We start from the raw sequence: 19786 nt of genomic DNA on the forward strand, positions 1-19786 counted from the left end.
CTTATTGGGGAAAAGAAAAATCTAAAGCAAATCAGTGACAAAAATACCACAGAACTAAGCTAAAAACGTAAATCAGGAGCATCTTGGCAAAACCACACGGAATGCAGGAAGGCTCCTGCTAATATGCAAGGACAGTGACATCTTGTGGGGATTTACAGAATCGAGTTCACAGAGGGACAGGGCAAAGTAGTCTGTGATGATGGGTAATTAAAGGAAACTACCTCAGTAGTTTATTTAATACATATACCACTAATATTTGGTAGAAATTAGGCTTTATTGCTTTTATAATGAGGAATGAAAATTAAAAAAGCAGATAAACAGCTAGTTAGAAAAACTTTGAAAACAGAAATTAATGGAATGGGGTGGAATCCAAATAGCTCTGTAGCCATTTCCTCTGCTCTCCCAGGAAGTAGTTATAATTATCACTTAAATATTACTCATCCAAAGTAATAATGGCATAAGGGAAAAGAGACTAAACAAGGAATTATGTTGTAAAGGCATACAGTCAAACATAAAAATGACATCCATATTAAGTGGGTTTTAAAAACACACATGTAAATATTTAATAAAGAAAGCATGAATAGTTATGTTGTTCCTTTCCTCTGATTAACAGACTATGCCAAATTCATTATATGTACTTCATGAGAAAGCAAAGTTGTATCACAATAGAAAATTAATTTATCCTACCTGCCACTACAGTGTGCAAGATTTGGACCCTTCAGATTGCATCAGAGTATTTGAGTTTCTGGAACAAATCTTGAGTGTGATAAAGTGTCATAACTCAGCCAAGACACTCAACTCTGACAGCTTGCAAGCAAAAATATTTTGATTTTTTTTTGGCAAGTTTGCATCCAAACTAAGTTGTAAAAACGTAACATTTACAACTTGGAAGATGAAAGATTTTCCTACCATGATGTTCATGTGTTCCTCTTATTTTCTTTTACCTGAGTAACCTAAGTAAACAGATTACAAGGCAATTTAGACATATTAGCTAATACAAGGTTTACTGGACTTCTCATATATAGAAATGTACTTTGACACTATTTGCAGTTTTACAAATACAAAATGAATAAGAACTTTAAAACATATTTACTGAGCAGCCATGTTTTGATATCTGTACAGATCAATAAGTGCTGTGGAATTATGTACAGAATTTATAATTTAATTTTTAAACAGCTTTTGTGCAACCTGGCTGTAATGTGCATTTAAAAAACTGCTGTCAACATCACACATCTGTAATTTACTGGTGCCAGAAATGGAGAGTACAGAATAGGACAACAGCTCCTAAAATAATACTGTGCTATGCAGACATCAGTACATAATTCAAATAGTGCATATTAATCAATGTCTGATGAGGAATAATAGCTGCTAATACAGACACAGGCATTTACAGGTATTAGGTTTGTTAGAGTAAGTATGGATGAATAAACTTTTCCATATATAAACATTAAAAGAAAGGGCTTGAATTAGGAAGTCATACAATAATTAAAGATGGAAATTTATGTAATAAATAACAAAAGTTTCAATTTAACTTGCAGAAGATAAACATAGTTGGAAAAAATCCTTTATAGTAGCAAAAGATCCTTCACAGTAGCAATGAAACCATTCAGAATCATTGTCAAATCAAAGGTAATTTGGTTTTAATTTATAATCATAACAACTGAAAGAAAAAAAGAAAATCAACACAAAGAAAATTTAGTTTATCTCTGATAGCTGTTAGTGTACTTCTGTGTTATTGTATCTCTCAGATGTTTCCTCCTCTTTTTGTGCTCTATTCACATTATCCCTTTTGAATTTTGATTTTTTTTTAAAGTTTCTTTAGTCCAACATGAATCCATAGATGCTAAAGCACAGTGAATATGCAATCTGCAGACTGGTGTGAGTGAAAAACCATAGGGAATATAATCACTTTTACGAGGTAAGCTTGGAGTAACTTGGAGGAGAGAACTTGCGCTTCAAGTACTTGAGAATGTAAAGTGGAAGACAGCTTACAACAGTGATTGCTGACACTTTCCACAGGAAGGTCACAGTTGTGATAAAGGCAACATCTGCAGAAACAAAAAGGGAAAATAAGTAATGGGAGCCACTAACATGGAAACTGGAACTTCCACAGTGCAAAGTCAATACATGTCTATTAATTGTTTGCTCATGCTATTGTCCAATTTTTAAAAAAAGGGCAATAAAGCAACAGAAAGTTAATCTCAGGCTTTTGCAAATTATTTTTTTGGAGAGGAACTTCAGAGTTCCTTTATGGTCCTCACACTGTTTTTCAGCTGAAGTAACTTTTAGGGGAAGCAGAATCTCAGTTTAAAAGCACAACTCTCTCATAATAAAAAGTTAATTCAGCTTATTTTTCTATTAGTAAGAATGATTTTTACCTCCTATAAGTTCCCAACCAATTTGGATCTTTTATTCTGTATTATTTTTCTTACATCTATGCTGAATGATTCTTAAAATCATAGAGATTAAATCAGAGCCTATATATTTCAAGGCAAAATGTAGTGATATTGCTACCTACCACAAGGAAAATATAATCATTTTTGACAAAAAATTAACAATAATGCTGACACACTATGCTTGCTAATGAATTTTTTGGACCCTATTTGTGATAATTAGGTCATACTTAAAAATCACGAAAAGATCCTAGAACTCAGGGAACCCCAAGAATTTTTTCTTTAATTTTTAGCTATTATTTACAAATGCATATATTAAGAAATTCTCTACTCTTGACTGAATCTTTGAAGATAAAAAAAAAAAGCCAACCCAAAACTTCAAGAAAAGTTAAACTTTACCTACCTAAGAAAGCTCCAAAAGACACTCTGCCTATACCTGTTTCACAAAGAGGGAAAGTGAAAGGATAGATTTACAGAAAATACAAAAGTTATGCAAAAAAACCCCAAAACAACAACAAACTCCAACAGGTTAGCTACACAAAGAGGAGATGAAAAATATGTTAGTAGCATTAACTGGATTAGTATTGCCTTTCACATGTCAGTCAGATTACTTTAAGCAGCAATTAAATCAAAACACTTTGAAAACATAGAGATTTTATATTTGTTCATGTTTTAAGGTTGGAAATAGATTGGCACTTTTCTTACATTTCACTTCAAGGTATAATTTACTGTACAAACAACTTGATCATGTGAATGAAAATTCACTTCATAAAATGCAATAAAGAAATCCTTTCCTGCTCCAACTCTGCTTATTAAAATACTTAGTATATTAAATTTCAATGTATAAACTTGTTATGCAGTTTTAGCCTAAGCTTGCTTGGACATACTGAAAGCCCATGTAACCTATCATAGACACCCTAAAAAGGCCACTGTGTGTAATTAACTCAGAAACATAAAAACTGGTTTGCTTTCATGAGTCAGAGCTCTAGGGCAGTATCTGTTTTGCCTTTGGTATTTTTGCCTTTCTAATTTGAGTGCCATGTCATCATATAATTTCTCTGGAAGGAGATGATCCTTATAAGCACCATCACTGAAATAAGTTTATCTGCAAGTGAAGTCAAGCACTATTGGTCTGGACCATTTTTCCTGATCCATGGAAGTTGTTCTATATCTTGAACTGCAAACCATCACATTATGCTGCATCACATACACAAAAACGTTCCCTCCCCCCAGTTATAATGGGACAGATTAAATAAGAACAAAGCATTAAGCAGAAGTGAGACTAAAAGAAAGGCATTTTCTCAGATAAGTGGTGAATAACACACATAAAATACATCTTTACAAAATCTCATGAAACTGCAGCCTTTTCAGTACTCTCAAAAACAAAAATAGTGAAGTTAAGTCCCTGGGTTGCAAGAAGCCATGCAACTGTTTATGGACTCGCTTGGGCTTGCCCAGCAAATCCACAAGCACAGAAAGGAAAACAATCCCCTTTACGGAAAAGTCTGCAAGAAACAAAGTTCCTGTGGTTTCTACACCTTTGTTAACATCATCTAAAAATGTTTTTCACAGAAGAACACCAGAAAGGATGGAAGGACTGGCTGTTACCAATACTACAGACTTTCAAAGGTGAAGCTGCAAGTTCTGCTTTATGAAGCTCCTGCAGGTCTGGACTCAAGTGCAAGTACCTATATCTGATGTTGTTTGTTCCTTTAATTTGTAATTTGACTGCAAACATTCAAAAATCAACCCAATAATCTCTATTATTGTGTCTGTGCATCAGTGTCAGAGGAAAAAAAGGGTGCTCTGGCAAACCTGAAATAATGTGCAAAATAAGTACCAAGCCCAGCAGAGTTGTTTCTTCACTCCTGAGAAATCTTGGAAGTACTAGAACACCTGGGACAGGCAGTGAAGCATTTACTGATTAAATAAATAATTATATAAATAATTATATAATGCACACACACTACCCTAGCACTGACCACCTGGGGACTGATAGAGTGAAGGCAGAATTGTAAGACTTCTAGAAACTGCCATGTAATGCTCAATTCTGCTATATGAAATGACAGGTGAAGAAGGGCAGCTCAATACTCATCAGATCCTAAAAGTCAGAGACGAAGCTGGATTCTCAGCTCCTCATGAGGTATAATTAAAGCTGTTACATATATTTCTGTAAGCTACATTTGTAAAATCACACCTAGATACTTTATTTTTACTAAAGGATAAGTTGGTCCAAGAAGAAATAGGTATTATTTTGATGCTGACATTCTTGATTGGTAAGATTTGCAGTTGGAATGTGTTCTTTCATCTTGTGAACTGCAAACAATCAGTACCTTAAGGCACAGCATGGCATGCCAAAACCTAAAGCAAAGCAAGCTTAATACAAGCTTACTATAATTATGAAGCAATGGCTCCTATATAAGGTCTTTCCTTCTAGGCTGCTGCATCACTTCCTAACAATACTTCAGCAATTTTAGCCTTGTGAGTTAGATCTAATGAGGCCCACTTGGCCTGGTGTGTAAAATAATGCACCAATTCAGCAAAAGATCCTGATTTTTAACAAACTATCTATTTTCAATAGTGCAAATCTCAAAGCTAATTTAAACTATACAATTTCGACTGTCAATATCAGACCAAGGATGGAAAAGGCAGGAGTGTTTTGACTAAAGTTTATAATCTAGATAAACCATACTAACAGGATAAAGATTGTTGAATTCTAGGAGAAAAGGGTAAGAGAATATTTTAACCCAACACTAATTCAGCCTAATTTGGACTCAATTATATTTCTTATAAAGAAAGCTGCATTTTAAAACATCACCTAATCTTCATTAAAAAAGAGGGAAGAGAAAAACATTATTAAAGATACAAAACAGTTCTTTGCTAAAGAACTTTTACTCACCAAAGTATTCATTTAGGAATGCAAGAGAGGCCACATAGCAGCCAAGACTGAGGAATTCAGCCACCACCATTAACCAGTGCCACGTTCGTATGGTCAGTGCAACCATCAAGAGCTCAGTCAAGATCAGGGCAGTGAAGGAAATGGCAACGACGTGAACAAACTCGGATTCAAAAAGCAGCAGGGCTCCGTACATCAGAATTCCACCTGTGGGGTGCAGAGGCACACAGGGTTGGCAAGACGGCCTGCAGTGAAATTTCACCGTACCAGCTTTTACAACTGCACACCGAATGTTTGATTGCTCATTATGAAAGTTTGTCCAGTAATTTTTAAAACATCAGTCTTTCTAAAAGAAGGATATTTACTGTACTTTGTACATGTGAAATAAGCCAACCAAAGTAAAGCCATACAGAAATAAAACTATTAGAAAATTACACACCTTTTAGTGCAATATATCTGATGAACTGTTAATTAACCTCATTTTGTCAAGTGCTGCAAATAAATGAGATATTGCTGAAAGTGTAATTACTTTCTACTGATTACGTAATTAATATTTCTTCAACAGTACTTCTGTCATTCAATGAAAGAAAACTACTGTGTAAATACATGCAATGTGATAAGCACTCATTAAATTTTTTCTGGATTAGCATTTAATTAAAAACATGTCCTTTTTTAGGTGACATGCACCAATAAAAATACCAATCAAGCTGTGTTTTGAATAGGCCTGGCACACTACAGGAATATCGATTTACGAGATAAACAGAAAGCAATATATATAACTACTGATGAAATGCTAAGCTTTGGGAATTCAACCTGCAGCTGAAAAACAATATTGCTAATAGCAGACAAAAATTTCTCAGTTCAGCAAAATTAGGACTCTCTCCTACCTTGGTAAATACTGATTAAAACCCAGATGAGGAAGGTCTTAAAGGACAAAGATCTCCCCTAAAGGAAACATGTGAGAGGACAGTTAAACACAACTTTAAAAAAATAAATCTACTCAGCTCATATATTTTTAATAGTTCATTGCCAGAGAAACATTTTACAAGTAAAATACACAGTATTTGAAGTGATAAAGGCTACAAAGCTTCTACTTGTTTTTATGATTCTTCATTTCAAGTTTATATAGAAATCGCACAAAGTCTAAACTTAGGAGTAAGAAGTTAAGGCCATAAACAGAAGAGATATTTTAGCTTGCAATGCTCTGGCTGGTTTTCAGAATGATAAATACAGAAAAATTCATTTATTTTTTATTTGTAAAATGTAGTCTTCAAAATAACTACAGCGTTGTACCTACTGACCAAAACCTTAAGCAAATCTGCAGTTATTTACTAGTAACTTCTAAACATTGGATAAACTGCCCATTTGCTTTCACAGAATAAATTTATGACTACTAAAAATTTCAGCAAGTAACTATTACCAAATAAATTTTAAATATTTTGATTGTGAGTGGTAGAGACTGAAATATATGCAAAAATCAAAGAATAAATGCTGTACATGTAATATGACTCTTGCATTCTGTGAGGGTACTGATGAAATATGTTAGAACTGAAGAGTTGAAAAGATACACATTTTAAGGGATAAAGTGGCAAACAAAGCAGCCATTTTGCAACAAAAAAAGATCAATCTAGAATCAGCAGTTCTTCATTACTGCAACAAGTTCCAAGTTCTGTGAACAGCGTTCCACAGGCAAGCTTATGACTCTGTTTAGCAGGTGAAGGCCATGCTTTTTGGAGTTTGATAAAGGACTGAAATATCAAAAACTTCAAAGATTCTCAAGCAGAGAAAGAACCAAGATCTCCAAAAGAGGAAAAAAGATGATCCCAGATTAACATAGGTAATAGCTAATTTAGTGCAATTAAAAAGACAAAGACTCAGAAAATTTTGAACTGGAGTCTTTAACTGGAGTCTGCTTCTGAACTTTTAGAAACATCTTTGAAGAATTTACTATCCCTAAAAAAGACTGTCTGCTTCTGTCTTGGACCATAACTTTCCTAGCTGACAGCTAAGGATGGAGAAAAAGTGATTTTCAAAAAGCTTATTAAAACAGAATCTTGATATTTATTTCACTCTTGTGGGTAACAAAATTACAAACTTTGATTGTTTGCAAGTATGTGCAAACACAAAGAAAGCAGTATCCATTGATGACTGAGTTCAGATATATCAGTTATAAATATCTGTTATTTAAAAGAAGAGCATTTTTGGAGACATCAGCAGTAATTTCTGCACATTGAGAAAAAATAAATCTATAAATTCAGCTACCAATTAGAACAGAAAAGTAAGATGTGAAAATGTAAACAAATAACTCCACATGAGAGATTTTGGGGCCAGAGTGAAGGTTGCTTTATCAACATACCTTCAGGTTTGAATTTTTTCAGTACAGCCACTGGTGACTAGAGAAATGTATTAATAAAAATGATTGAAATGTTTAGTACTGTGGATTATTTTAATAGTACAGAAGTTGGCAATAGTTGTGCAATCTGTCTTGCTTGGAATACCTTATGAAAATGATTGCAACAATTCCCAGTTTCGCACACTGGAGATTTTAGCATTTGTTTGTAGCTGAGCACTGAGGACATTCATACCTTTGTGAGATCCTTATAAAGTTCTGGATATAGCAATGCCATTTCTGGCTTCACATCTTGATCCAATACTAGAGAGAAGACTGGAAACATAGTATATATGGTTGCATACCTAAGAGAAAGGAAGAACACACATTAACACTTTCGTATGACATAATTTTAACTTGAGTTCAATGAGTTCAATTATTCTTTTTATGAAATGAAATGAAACTGATTCTTTTTCCCAGTACTTAGGCAGCTTACCAACAGAGCTTTCACATGCAACCTGCTCTTGCGGTTCTGAGAGCTGTCAGTTTTGAGAAGTTACAGTCTTATACAGTCAAAACCAATAAACACATTTCTTTATTCTATCACCCAAGCCTATCACCTGTTACCATACTCCCTGTGCACTTGCACTTTGGACAACCAGTCCAAAGACCTGACATTTAAATTCATCTATAGATGGATGCATGAAAATGGAATTAAAAAAAGGGCACTATATTCTGGACAACATGGAGAAGATAGGTGGATGAATAAGAGTCTTAACAGCTCTCTGAATGGCTTTGGATTTCATTGTACACATGCCAGATACACACTTCCACATATACTTCCTTGGAACTTAGCACACTTCTGCAAACCTTTTAAAGAGGTCTGCTGCTTGCCTCTGCAAAGTCTGGCGTAATCAGACCATGGTTTGACTAAGGTTTAAGTTACTCTTGGTTTCAGTTGTTATTACTTACAAGGAGAATAAAAAGAAGCTCTTAGGTCACAGGGACAGAGAACTGGGACAAACACAAACATATGCACAGCTCTCAGCTATATAACTTGGGGAACCATATGAATAAACCAGCTGCTGCAACACGACCAAGGTGCTCTCAGTGCTGCACATATTCACATTAATGGAAATCTATGTGGCAAACTTGGATAGTGCACTCTCAGAGGAAATATCACAGTAGCTTCAGCTCCATTTTAAACACAAACCCCTGTGATTCTCACTGAGATTTGGACATTAATCTAGCCCAGCTGAAGCTGGTCTGGTCTGGGAGATTTTCTTTATTGTTTTCACCCTGTATGTGCACAGGTTCTACAGTATCTTCTTCTAAGGCTATGCAGATCCCTCTCTCCAGAGAACTGATAATGAGACTTCCCCCATCATATAGTGCATAACCAACCTAAAAGTGACTTTTCTTGGTGCACTCATCCCAGGTTTTGGTAGTGTACCCATGATAAATGCATGGAAAACATGGATGACACCAAGCCCACAGTGTTATTTAACCAGTTAGTTTGCTTTATTTATTACCAGAAATTGTTACTGCTGCTTTGACTTACCCTACCATTAGGAATCCTTGGTACAAGGGAACAGATGCAAAGTAGAAGACTGATGAAAATACAGCCTAGAAAAAGCAGGTAATTAATTATTTAATGTAATTCTACATACAAAACGATACAATATAGCAAAAAATAACAATACAAAAAATAACAATCACAAAACATTTGTGACATTTCAAAGACAGACATAGGGATTTTAACTATTCAGAAAACAAAGTATTAAATACCTGCATAGTTGAAATAATAAGGCCTCGGTGCATGACAAACTGACCAAGTGCTGCTGATCTTTTGTAACTGTTTCGGCCATGTACCATCAGCAGCCTACCTATGTGTTTAAACTGTGTGATAGAAAAGTCAGCTGCTAGAGAAGCTTGTTTTCCCTCCTAGAAAAAAAGAAAAATATTTCAAATATGAATCCCAGTGTAAAAGATGTATATCAAGTTTCAAAATCCTAAGCAATAATTAATTTCAAAAGACAAGTTTGTTCCTTCTTTGAGAATCAACCCTACAATGAGACACGACAATTTTTTTGCGCATATTCTAAGATGCAGTGTGCTGTAACAAATAAGTTGAATTGCTTCTCTCACTTCTTCCAGGTAAATGCTGCACAGAAACAACTATAATTTTTCCTGCTTTTAAAAAGATTAAGCAGAAGACACACAAGCAAAAATACTAAAGACTAAGCATTCTTATAATCTTGCAGAATACTTTAATTGGAAATGATCAATTCACTGTTGTTTAAGAATAAAGCATCTAATCACATTCTACCAGGCCTCTATGTGACACACATTTCACAATGAAACTGTTAACATTACCTTGCCTTCAATTCCAATTCCACAGTCTGCTGCTTGGATCATGCTGACATCATTTCCTCCATCACCTGGAAAATGTCACTGCAATATTCAGTTCTTCAGAGGTTTTATTCTCCTGGCCTTACAGTAATTGAGAAACCTCTTACATGCCTTTAAATTCTTACAATTAATCTATGACTTATCATTAATTACTTCAGTAATCAAGACTCTCCTGCAGAATAGAGAAGATAACCACACCTTTCTCACGGAATAGCATTTTTGCCATAACTATGCAATACCTGGCTGCTGATAAAGGTTGGTAAAGAGGTCTCTCTGGTTTTGTTTCAGCTATTTCTCTGTGGCGCCACCTGCTGCTTACATTTTTACAGATTTTCCTAGGAGGATTGTGCCCAGTTACCTATTGCACACGTGCGTTTCCCAGTGTGGTGCTGTAACAGTTTCACAATGTGGGCTTTCTGCGTGGGAGAGCATCGGCAGCACACCACAGCAGGACACTGACAAGCCAGCTCTACAAATTCATGCTCATAATACTTCAGACAAACCTGAGGGGAAAAAAAATGCTTGGATTTATTTACAATTAAATATTACTACATGTAGCCCAACACAAAAACACAGTATAAAGATTTTTTATTGTGTTTTCCATGTACAACAACTAACTGGAAGGAAAAAAAAGGAAAGATTCTCCTGACTGTGGCTTTATTATTTTTTAAATCAAAGGGATTGAGTGGCAAAGTGCTTTGAGGTTAAGAGAATAGACAATACTAAAGCATGCTGTATACACATTCTATTTCTATTACTGTACAGAAGACTAGAAACCCAGTAACATTTACAACATATATCATCTAATTCACACTCAGCGATAAGCAAAAGTATCTCTAAGGACTACTTAAAAGTATGGGGAAATACTTGAAAAAAGAGCATGAAGGTGCTGATACATTACTTTCTGACCATAAGCATATAAATAATTTGACCAAAACCAAGTTTTTACCTCAAGTGAGTCCCCAGATATCACCAAGGCACAGTCATGCTTCCTCCTAAAAGCATTTAGTTCTAAGTGAGCCTCTCCTCGAGTGACAACCTTCAATAAAAACCACTCAGTTAAAAGATTTTGTTATATTCTTAAAAAACCCCTGCCTAAACAAATCAAATTTTGAGAACTCATATCCAGAAGCCTTGGTTCAAGGGTTTTATCCCATTGCAAGTCTAATACCCATGGAATTTTACTATAAGCCTCAAGCCTTATGAATTGACAGAGTAATCCTCAAACAAGTAAAATCTATGTAGTCGGCTTAAGTGGTTCCTCACTAAAGTTTGCTAGGGCTGAAATAGTGCTGAATTAATGACATTAAAATATCTCATTTTTGAGCTGGCCTGAGTCTCTTCATCCTGGCAGGTCTAGAGAAAAATATAAAACTTTCCCAAGCAAACCTTAATTGTTTTGTTTATTAACCAGCAAAATATGCTCTTAGAATAACATAAAGGGTCCCTATTAATTGTCCCTTCAGTTTCAGGAAGGAAAACCAAGCACAGATTTCAAAGGGACATAAAGATGCTCATTAGTACTAATCCTTTTGGATCTTGCATGACTCTGAAGACAAGATCAAGTGGCATAACATGAAAGAATTACATCATAGATTTTAAAAATTTACATAATTGTTTTGGAAAAGCCCAGCTGTGAAGTGCAAAAAACAGTCAAATGATACTAAATGCATTTTAGAAGGTTTTGAACTATAAACAGAATACGAAAAATTGAAATTATAATCAGATTTTGAGGAGACTGGCAGATTTGGGTGTGGTGGTGGGGGGTTTTTTTGTGTGTTTTTTGGTGGGTTTTTTGTTTGTTTATTTTTAATTTTTTTCCCCATAAATATCAATGTATTTTAGAGGTATCATGCTAGACAAACTTCCAAGCACAGAATAAAACACAAGGTCTGATTACACTTTTAATTTTGTCTCTGTCAACAGATCACATAGATTAAATAACTTTTAAGATATATGAATCTTAATTACATTGAATGTGAAGCTTTGTCCTTGACCCACAACTACCCAGCCTGATGCAGTTCAAAGAATCTTCTCTCTCCAGATGGGTTCTACTACCCATAAAATTTGAGTTACATTAAAAAGTCCCTGCAAAGAGAAAAACTCATGCACATGCCCCAATTCAGAATTTTTTTCCTTCTTTTCCACAATTAAGTATGAAAAGAGAAACCTCCTTGTCTGGCAGCTGTTAGGAAGCCCAGCCTGTGTTGGCCTAGCACATTCTTTCTGCATTGCAGAGATGAAGAGATGTCAGCACTTGTGCACACTGATGAGCAGTGATTTTCCTCTCTGTTCTACATTTCAACCTAACAGAACGCTTTTTTTTTTTTTTTTAATTTGTAAATATCTCCAGAATTACAAACTATGGAAGCTGAGACTTCTAAGAATAAACAGTTTTTTTAAAAACAAAACACAGCTTTTTGGAAAGAGAGTAGCAAAAGGTTTTATCGCTCTAATTTATAACTACAGTAGAAGTGTTATAGTGCTTGATATTTTCTTACATTAATTCAGTAGTTATTTCTTTGCAACAAGTATAGCCACAGAAGTAATTCTGTATAAATGTGTTTTCTAACTAATTTAAAACTGTATTCTAAGTTAACACAGCTTTATGCTGATCTCTTATTACCAGTCAAGGTAATGAAAATAAAAATCTGACTCAACTAAATACATTTTGTTCAGGAAGACTTAATTTGTGGTGTTACAATGTGGAAAGGTCAACAAAAATTGATCTGAAGTTTTATCAGAAGCATTAATAATTTAATTGCAAATAGTAGTCTGCAGGGCCTAATTTGCCATTCTGATGCTTCAGAAGAAAATACATTTACATGTAAATTATATTCATATAATTATTTCTGTAGGTGCGAGTGGTTCATTTAGAACAAACAGATGCATTATGTCTGATCACACAGCATCAATCAATGTCTGGAAAATCTATTTTTGTTTGGCTTCAGTCAAGTGAATAGCATGCATATAAAATATATAGAAGAAGATTCAGTTTACTTTTCTAACAATTACTTAAACAGTCTGCTGGTAAAATGCACATGTATATAATGACATGAAAAAAATTTCTCATACCAATTTGATCTCTGTTTACAGAGGGGATGCTCACAGTTTCATTCAGGATTAATTCTGCTTGAGTCTAAAGAGTTCTATCAATGAAAATGCTAAAACAAGCAAGAATGACATTCAGACAGCCTAAATGCATGGACAGTTTCTTAGTGGCTCAGCACCCCACCTCCATCACTATTTAGAGGTATCTTGCTATGTCTCTTATGAAGGGTGTAAAACGTCTGTTGAACCTGGCTCACCCTCACATGGCTACAAACATTTCTACAGCACATCACCAACTCTAGAAAACAACACCCTTAAATGCTTTGCCATTTTACTGCCTTGAATAACGACCTAAGTACTACCCTCTGGACCATTACAGTGACACTCAGTACAATAACCCAACAACTTCCAACAGCCAGCCAGCTACTAACACAGCAACACTGCTGTTAGCCATCCTTTGATGAACCAACAAAAAAAGTTTGAACTATACTTACAGGTCTGAAAATATGAATGTCTTGATTTCTAGACACTAAGTGAGAACTTTTTGCAATGCAAGTTGCTGTCTCCAGTTTATCTCCTGTTAACATCCATATCTGCAAAAAAATGTACGAGTTTATTTCTTTGGACATTAGCGAATTGTTTGTTCTCCAAATCTAAGTGACATCTCTCTCCAACTTTTCTCTGGCACCTTTTTGGATTAAGTTATCCAAGAAAATATACTGACTTGTGCATTTTAAAGTAAAATTAACTAACAGTTTTTACTGCAATAGTATGCAAAGCAGAAAAGAACTGTCTTTACTTTTTGCAGCTCCATTCTCACAAGGGCCAATGTCTCAATGTATATGAAGACAAAGTAAAGCTCTGGGGAAGCATAAAATCCTTTCCCTAAGGCCTTGACACGACCTTGATCAGAAAAGTGAGCATACAGATTACATTTGTCAGCAAAATGATGCAACACAACAATCTGTGACCCTGGTGATAATCTCAGGAAGCAGCAGCCAAGCCATGAGACAGCAAATCTTGGAGCATGAGCTACAGTCCCAACACTCCGAAAAGATCCTGCCCACTGACCACGCAGAACTGAGGAGGCAGTAAAGATTAAGGGATAAAGTTGTTACGTTCCCATCGTGTGACAGCTCTCTCAGCCCCTTAACACCAAGAAGGTTTGTTAGTATGATGACTAGTTAGGAAGATGACTCAGTCACCAGTGTAAGGAAATTATTGTCATCGCATCCCAAAATTCTCCTGGTTTGCTTTGACCTCCTGAGCTGCCCTTCCAGCAGATAATGGAGGGGCTGAAGTCCAGCACAAGCAGCATATGCAAAATATCCCACTGTGTCCGACTCAGTTTAACCAATGCAAAGTCATTACAACTATCTGGAGTAGAGTTTGACACTGCTTAAAGCAAAATGTCTATAATCTTGCCCCCTCCCCTCAGATACTGTTCATCTATTTACTTGAAACCCTCCCTCAAATAAATTGTATATGCATTATGTGCATATATATGTGCAATTGATAGGTGTCTAGCAAACCAACTCTTCTGCATGGCTTTTCATGCCATCCCTTTAACATGAACTGAACAAACTCCAAGGGCAGTTCTGAATTATAGTTCAAATAATTCACGTTTTGATTTTTGCTGAAACTTCTTACAAGCATCAAACCTGAAAACATTGTTGTCACACAAATCTTGTGCCAAACTCAGTCAGTGTCAGCAAGGACAGTTTACTGTAGACAGCCTGGGGATAAATGACTGAGACACACATTCATCCATCCATTGGTAGTTTTCCTACAGAAGTAAGTTTGAGGTGAAACTTTGTAGGCAAGGGAAACCTTGTAGGCAAGGGAACTTTGCACACAGTGTCTTGTTTGTTTCTGCTAGTTCATGCCCAGAATGTGCTGGGGACTTGACACATTTCTTACTTTGAAAGAAACTAAATACAGACAAATATAAGCTATGTCTTGATTTAAAAAGTTAATAAATGATAACCTGTTATGTCAGCAATATGTGTTAAGTACCTTTATTCCAGCATTCCTTAGCATCTCTAGAGTTGGTCTAACATCTGCTTGCAGCTGATCTTCTACTCCAGTGAGACACAGTAATTCCATTTCTCGCTCCAAGCTCTCTACAACAGCGGCAACCTTCAGGTTTCTGTCATGTATGCTTAGCTTTGCTTGGTTATATCGACTCTGTTTGCACAAACACAAAACCACTTAGAGTTTGCTACAACTCATAAAGTATACATTCAGTCTACCACTCAGCGATAGCATGGATCCATTAGGCTAAATGTTTGTCTTTATATATCTTTAATGAAGAACAAGGCTAAAGGAGCAATTTTACTTTACACCCACTGTTATACAGGGCTCTTCTGACAATGCACCTAAAGAGAATGCCTCCTGAAGAACTATTAAGAACTAGGCATCACAGCTTCAAAGGAGGACAGGCCTTTTCTTTGAGAACAAGTAGGTCTTTTAGGTCATGTTGAACCTACAAAAGTAACATTACATTAGCTTCTGGGAAAACACTGTCCAATCCAATATTAAAGCAAATAGGACCCTGCAAATATGACTGCACAACCATCATTAATGAATGATAAAGCCTTTAACAGATTGTGGACAATATCTCAATTATCTGTTTTTTAAATATGAATCATCTTTTTCTGCAATCTTAAACAATAAAATAGAGGAATGTTCTCCTTGAAGTAATTAAACATGATCGTAAGCACATGATGACCATAAGCACAAGATCACTCTGTCCTTTCATACCTCAAAATCTTGATACTGTTCTTCAGTAAGTGATTTTTTGGCAACGACCAGTGTGCGCAGTCCTTCTCGTGCCATATTACCACACTAAATGAACCAAAGCACAGAACAGTCATGCAAATATTCAAATCTGTGTTCATGATTTCTACTGTATGCTAACACAGTGTATCTGTAGCTTTGGTGTTTCTTTAGACTCTTAAAATATTCTGGAGAAGCCACAAACAGGATGAAAAGCAATTATACTCCAGGTGTCCCAAATGAAGTGGTTTGATATCAGTAAGTCAATTAGATCTCCTCTCCTAGCTTAAAGAAAACATCTTTTAGGTTGAAGCTTTAAAATAAACTAAAACTACTTTTGAGGCACATAACAGAATTCAATTTCTTTTTTCACTGAACGTATCCCTTATCAGAAAAGCATCTACACATTAAAAATAGCCATGGAATAGCATGTCTTAATGAAAGACAGGGCTCTCCAGTGCAAACACTTATTGATTTGACCTCATAAAGCTAAATAAATTAAACAAGTATTTTACAATTAATTGTGCATCATTATCGCCAAAAGTAATTTTTATGACATTTTGCTAGGTCTTGAGGGAGTTTAATTTATTCATGTCCCTGAATAAATCAAACTGCCCTGCAGCAGATATTGATTCATATTGCCAATACCATTATGAACATACATGGTGTAATCATTGTATTAACATATTGGCTGTATGTAGGGTCAAAAATAAGATGATTGCTGGTACCTACTAGAACACATACTGAAAAATATTAATCAGGTTTGAAATTTAGTCACTAACTATTTTATTTGAAGTTTAATAAATGTGGTAAAAAGAAAACATTTTGGACACAATGCTTGTCAAAGTCTATAATTCATAATCATACCTCACTGCAGATTTTGATCAAACAAGGGATAAAAAGATTTATAGCAGAATACTTCTCAGCAGTAATTAGGTTTTATGTGAAAGGTCAGTCAATGAAAAACAACTTTCCTCGTTTTAAGTAGGAACGTGTCCTGCTACTGCTACCAGCTTCACTTTTCTTGTATGTTACTCAGGAATTGGAAATAGTTTTAAGGAAATAGTCCTTAAAACCCATTCAGGATATCCATAACTGAAGTTCAAAATCCATTACTGCATTGCCTCAGATTATCCTTTCAACATATCCCAATACCATCTGATATATTTGAGATTTAAAATTTTTATAAAATATTAATTTTTGTAAATGTTGATTTTCTTTCTTACCTCTTCTTCTAACCAATCATTGTACTGTACAATAGTGGACATGGCAACATCTGCACCCTTCATGTAAAATGTAATTTCTCCTGAAGATTCATCCTAAAATTTTACAAAAGAAATGGGAAGGGGTGGGGGGGTGGGGGGAGAGGAATATCTGTTTATAAAGTCAAAACAATTACCTACCAATAACTTAATTGCCTTCTGAAGCACTCAATAGGTTCCCATTTATAAAAGACAAAGTACCATGTCAAGAAGTGGGTACGTTGTATTACTTGATGTTACTATTTCCAGTGTTATCTCTGATTCCACTGAGATACATGTCTGCTATTTCCATGTAAGAGGATCAGTTCTAACTGAAGTCCACAAGCATAAGACATTCTCAGCACCCCTAAACTAAATTTTAAAATATCAATGTTACATCCCCTCTAACTTGTATTTTGTTTCTTGGGTGGCAAATACCAACCCAAAACAGAAAGCTCTGTATGTCTGAAATACCTGGTAATGAAAAATTTACAAATAACTTAGTGTATATACTTGTTACACGTTTTAATGATGCAACACTCATTGCATAGTCAGTGAATCCACACACAGGCGAATGCAATCAATGAATTCCTGTGGTATTGTCTGTTGCAGAATGAGTGAATCAGTCTGATCTGCCAGCATTTTTAAAAAATCAAACCAAGCACCCAGAAAATGCCCCAAATTACCCTAACTATGATGCCCATGCGCTTGCTCTCAGAAGTGAAGGGGAAGATCTGCAGGATATAATATGTGAGGATGTGCCCACCAGGGGTCTTCAGCTGCATTGAGGTCAGATCCCTGTTAACCAGAGTGAGACCCACACTCTCTGTCCACTGCACCAGAGCTACCTAAAGAACAAAGGAAAAAAAAAAAAAGAAAGAAAAAAGAGACATATTTAAATTACTTAAATGTGAAAGGTCTGTGACACTGTTACATAAGTTAAAACCAAAGAACTGTTGCTAGGGTGAAAGTATAAACTCTTCCAATAATCTAGGGAAAAAAACAAGGGAACAGCAGCAGACTGAGTATAAAATATTAACACATCAAATTATGTGTGTCCCTTGAAGAGCTTATAAAAATTTCTTATGAAGAATATAAAACCTTCTTCAACTTATTGCTGAAAATGAGGTACTCTCAATATATTGTTTAGAAATAACTATTTTAATAAATACCCACATATATTCAAGAATAAATCTAGGACATCATGTAGAAATTTTGCAAAATGAGAAGACGATTTCTATATCAACAAGACCATTATGTAAGTAAAACTCTTTGGGAGAATTTCAATATAAAATATTTTGGTAAATCTACAGTTACATGCAAGATGAGACAATTTAATTGGTAATAAATAGGAAAGCAAAGGACCTTATTTTTAGTTTACGCACTTGCATAATATCAATACTTTGTTTCAACAGTAATATGACTTCTGACATCAAATTAGATGGAAACCAACTTTACAATACTGCATCCCACAAACTCACATGGGAAAGTCCCTTTTCCAAAATTTTGCTGCTTTGAAGTGCATGACATGTAGCTTCAACATTTTTCTATACTATACTTTAAATATCTCCCACCACCACCATCTGATTTATTCCTTCAAAAAAATTAATATTTTAGGAAAACTGTTTTACTGATTTTACAAGACACATTCCATATCTCTTTTTTTTTCTGATTAAAGAAAACTTCTCCTCAATCTGCTTTTAGTTTTCCAAAGGTTAATCTTTACTGGAAACCAGATTTTTAAATCACTGGAAAGTTAACTATAAGGAAATTCACATGATTTTTATGGATCCTGGATTTTTACGGATTAATAGGCTCTGCTATTAATCTCAGGCAAGATGAAAACAATAAACATCAAACACTCTGATAAAAAACAAGCAAGTAGAAAATTCTGTTGGTAAGTTCAACGGACATGATGGTCACTAAGAATTTCACACAAAGCAAATAAAACACCTCAGCTTCTAAGAAAATTTAAAATTGGAATAAAATCCTGTGTGAACCTGTAAAAACCCTAGTAATGCCATCTCTGTAGGCATCACCAGATGAAAATACAGTGAGATGCAGTAATGGAAGAGAACAGAGCACACTTTGAAAAGGATCATTTTAAATTCTTGAAAACTGCAGGAAGCCTTTTTACAAACTTTTCTATTATACCAGAAGTAGCTTATAAGCTGTAAACGATCCAGTACTTCCAAGGTTAATTTTCAATTTTCACAGTGAAGGGTTACTATTACATTCTGACCTGTAAATTGCATCTTTCTACTAAAACCCTATCATCTTATTTGTGTCCCTTTGCAGCTAGGACTAAAGTGTTCTATATTTGGTGACTCAGATCTGTTTATTATATTTATGCTTGGCTTCACATACCATTTAAATTAGCATTTTGCAGCACAGTCATTTTGTATTCTTATACCTGGCCTATACACAACTGCATATTTATTTTTTCTTTTAAATTGATCAGGGCAAATACCATACAAGAAACAGTCAATAAAGCTCAAGAGTCAAACAGATGCCTACAAGGACACTGAAAAACTTGAGAGAAAGACGAGTTTGACTCCCATCACTCAGAATGAATCAGCGCAGCACCCAAAACAATACAGCCAGATCTTACCATTGAAATACCTGAAGCTTTTGGAGTGTAGAAATCTTTTTCTCAACAAGTATTTCACAAATTAACATCTATATT

General features: G+C 35.1%; 1 protein-coding gene across 3 annotated transcripts in view; it reads right to left on the bottom strand.

Moving 5' to 3' along the window:
* Nucleotides 1-255: 255 nt before the first annotated feature.
* ATP9B (ATPase phospholipid transporting 9B (putative)) overlaps nucleotides 256-19786 on the bottom strand; it is a 155398-nt gene continuing 135867 nt past the window's right edge. For 2 of the 3 annotated variants that reach the window (XM_063159562.1, XM_063159581.1), the window contains exons 16-30: nucleotides 17787-17948; nucleotides 17086-17178; nucleotides 15845-15928; nucleotides 15098-15268; nucleotides 13576-13674; nucleotides 10980-11069; nucleotides 10389-10533; nucleotides 9995-10059; nucleotides 9407-9562; nucleotides 9180-9244; nucleotides 7875-7983; nucleotides 6177-6234; nucleotides 5293-5496; nucleotides 2797-2829; nucleotides 256-2048 (exon numbers count right to left, since the gene is read on the bottom strand). In XM_063159562.1, coding sequence (XP_063015632.1) covers nucleotides 1912-2048; nucleotides 2797-2829; nucleotides 5293-5496; nucleotides 6177-6234; nucleotides 7875-7983; nucleotides 9180-9244; nucleotides 9407-9562; nucleotides 9995-10059; nucleotides 10389-10533; nucleotides 10980-11069; nucleotides 13576-13674; nucleotides 15098-15268; nucleotides 15845-15928; nucleotides 17086-17178; nucleotides 17787-17948 — 1671 coding nt within the window. In that variant the 3' untranslated portion in view covers nucleotides 256-1911. The remainder of the gene's footprint in view (nucleotides 2049-2796; nucleotides 2830-5292; nucleotides 5497-6176; nucleotides 6235-7874; nucleotides 7984-9179; nucleotides 9245-9406; nucleotides 9563-9994; nucleotides 10060-10388; nucleotides 10534-10979; nucleotides 11070-13575; nucleotides 13675-15097; nucleotides 15269-15844; nucleotides 15929-17085; nucleotides 17179-17786; nucleotides 17949-19786) is intronic. The other variant, XM_063159571.1, reaches the window with a different exon arrangement.

This window comes from Melospiza melodia, chromosome 1 (genome assembly GCF_035770615.1).
Source record: "Melospiza melodia melodia isolate bMelMel2 chromosome 1, bMelMel2.pri, whole genome shotgun sequence".
NCBI classification, from domain to species: Eukaryota; Metazoa; Chordata; class Aves; order Passeriformes; family Passerellidae; genus Melospiza; species Melospiza melodia.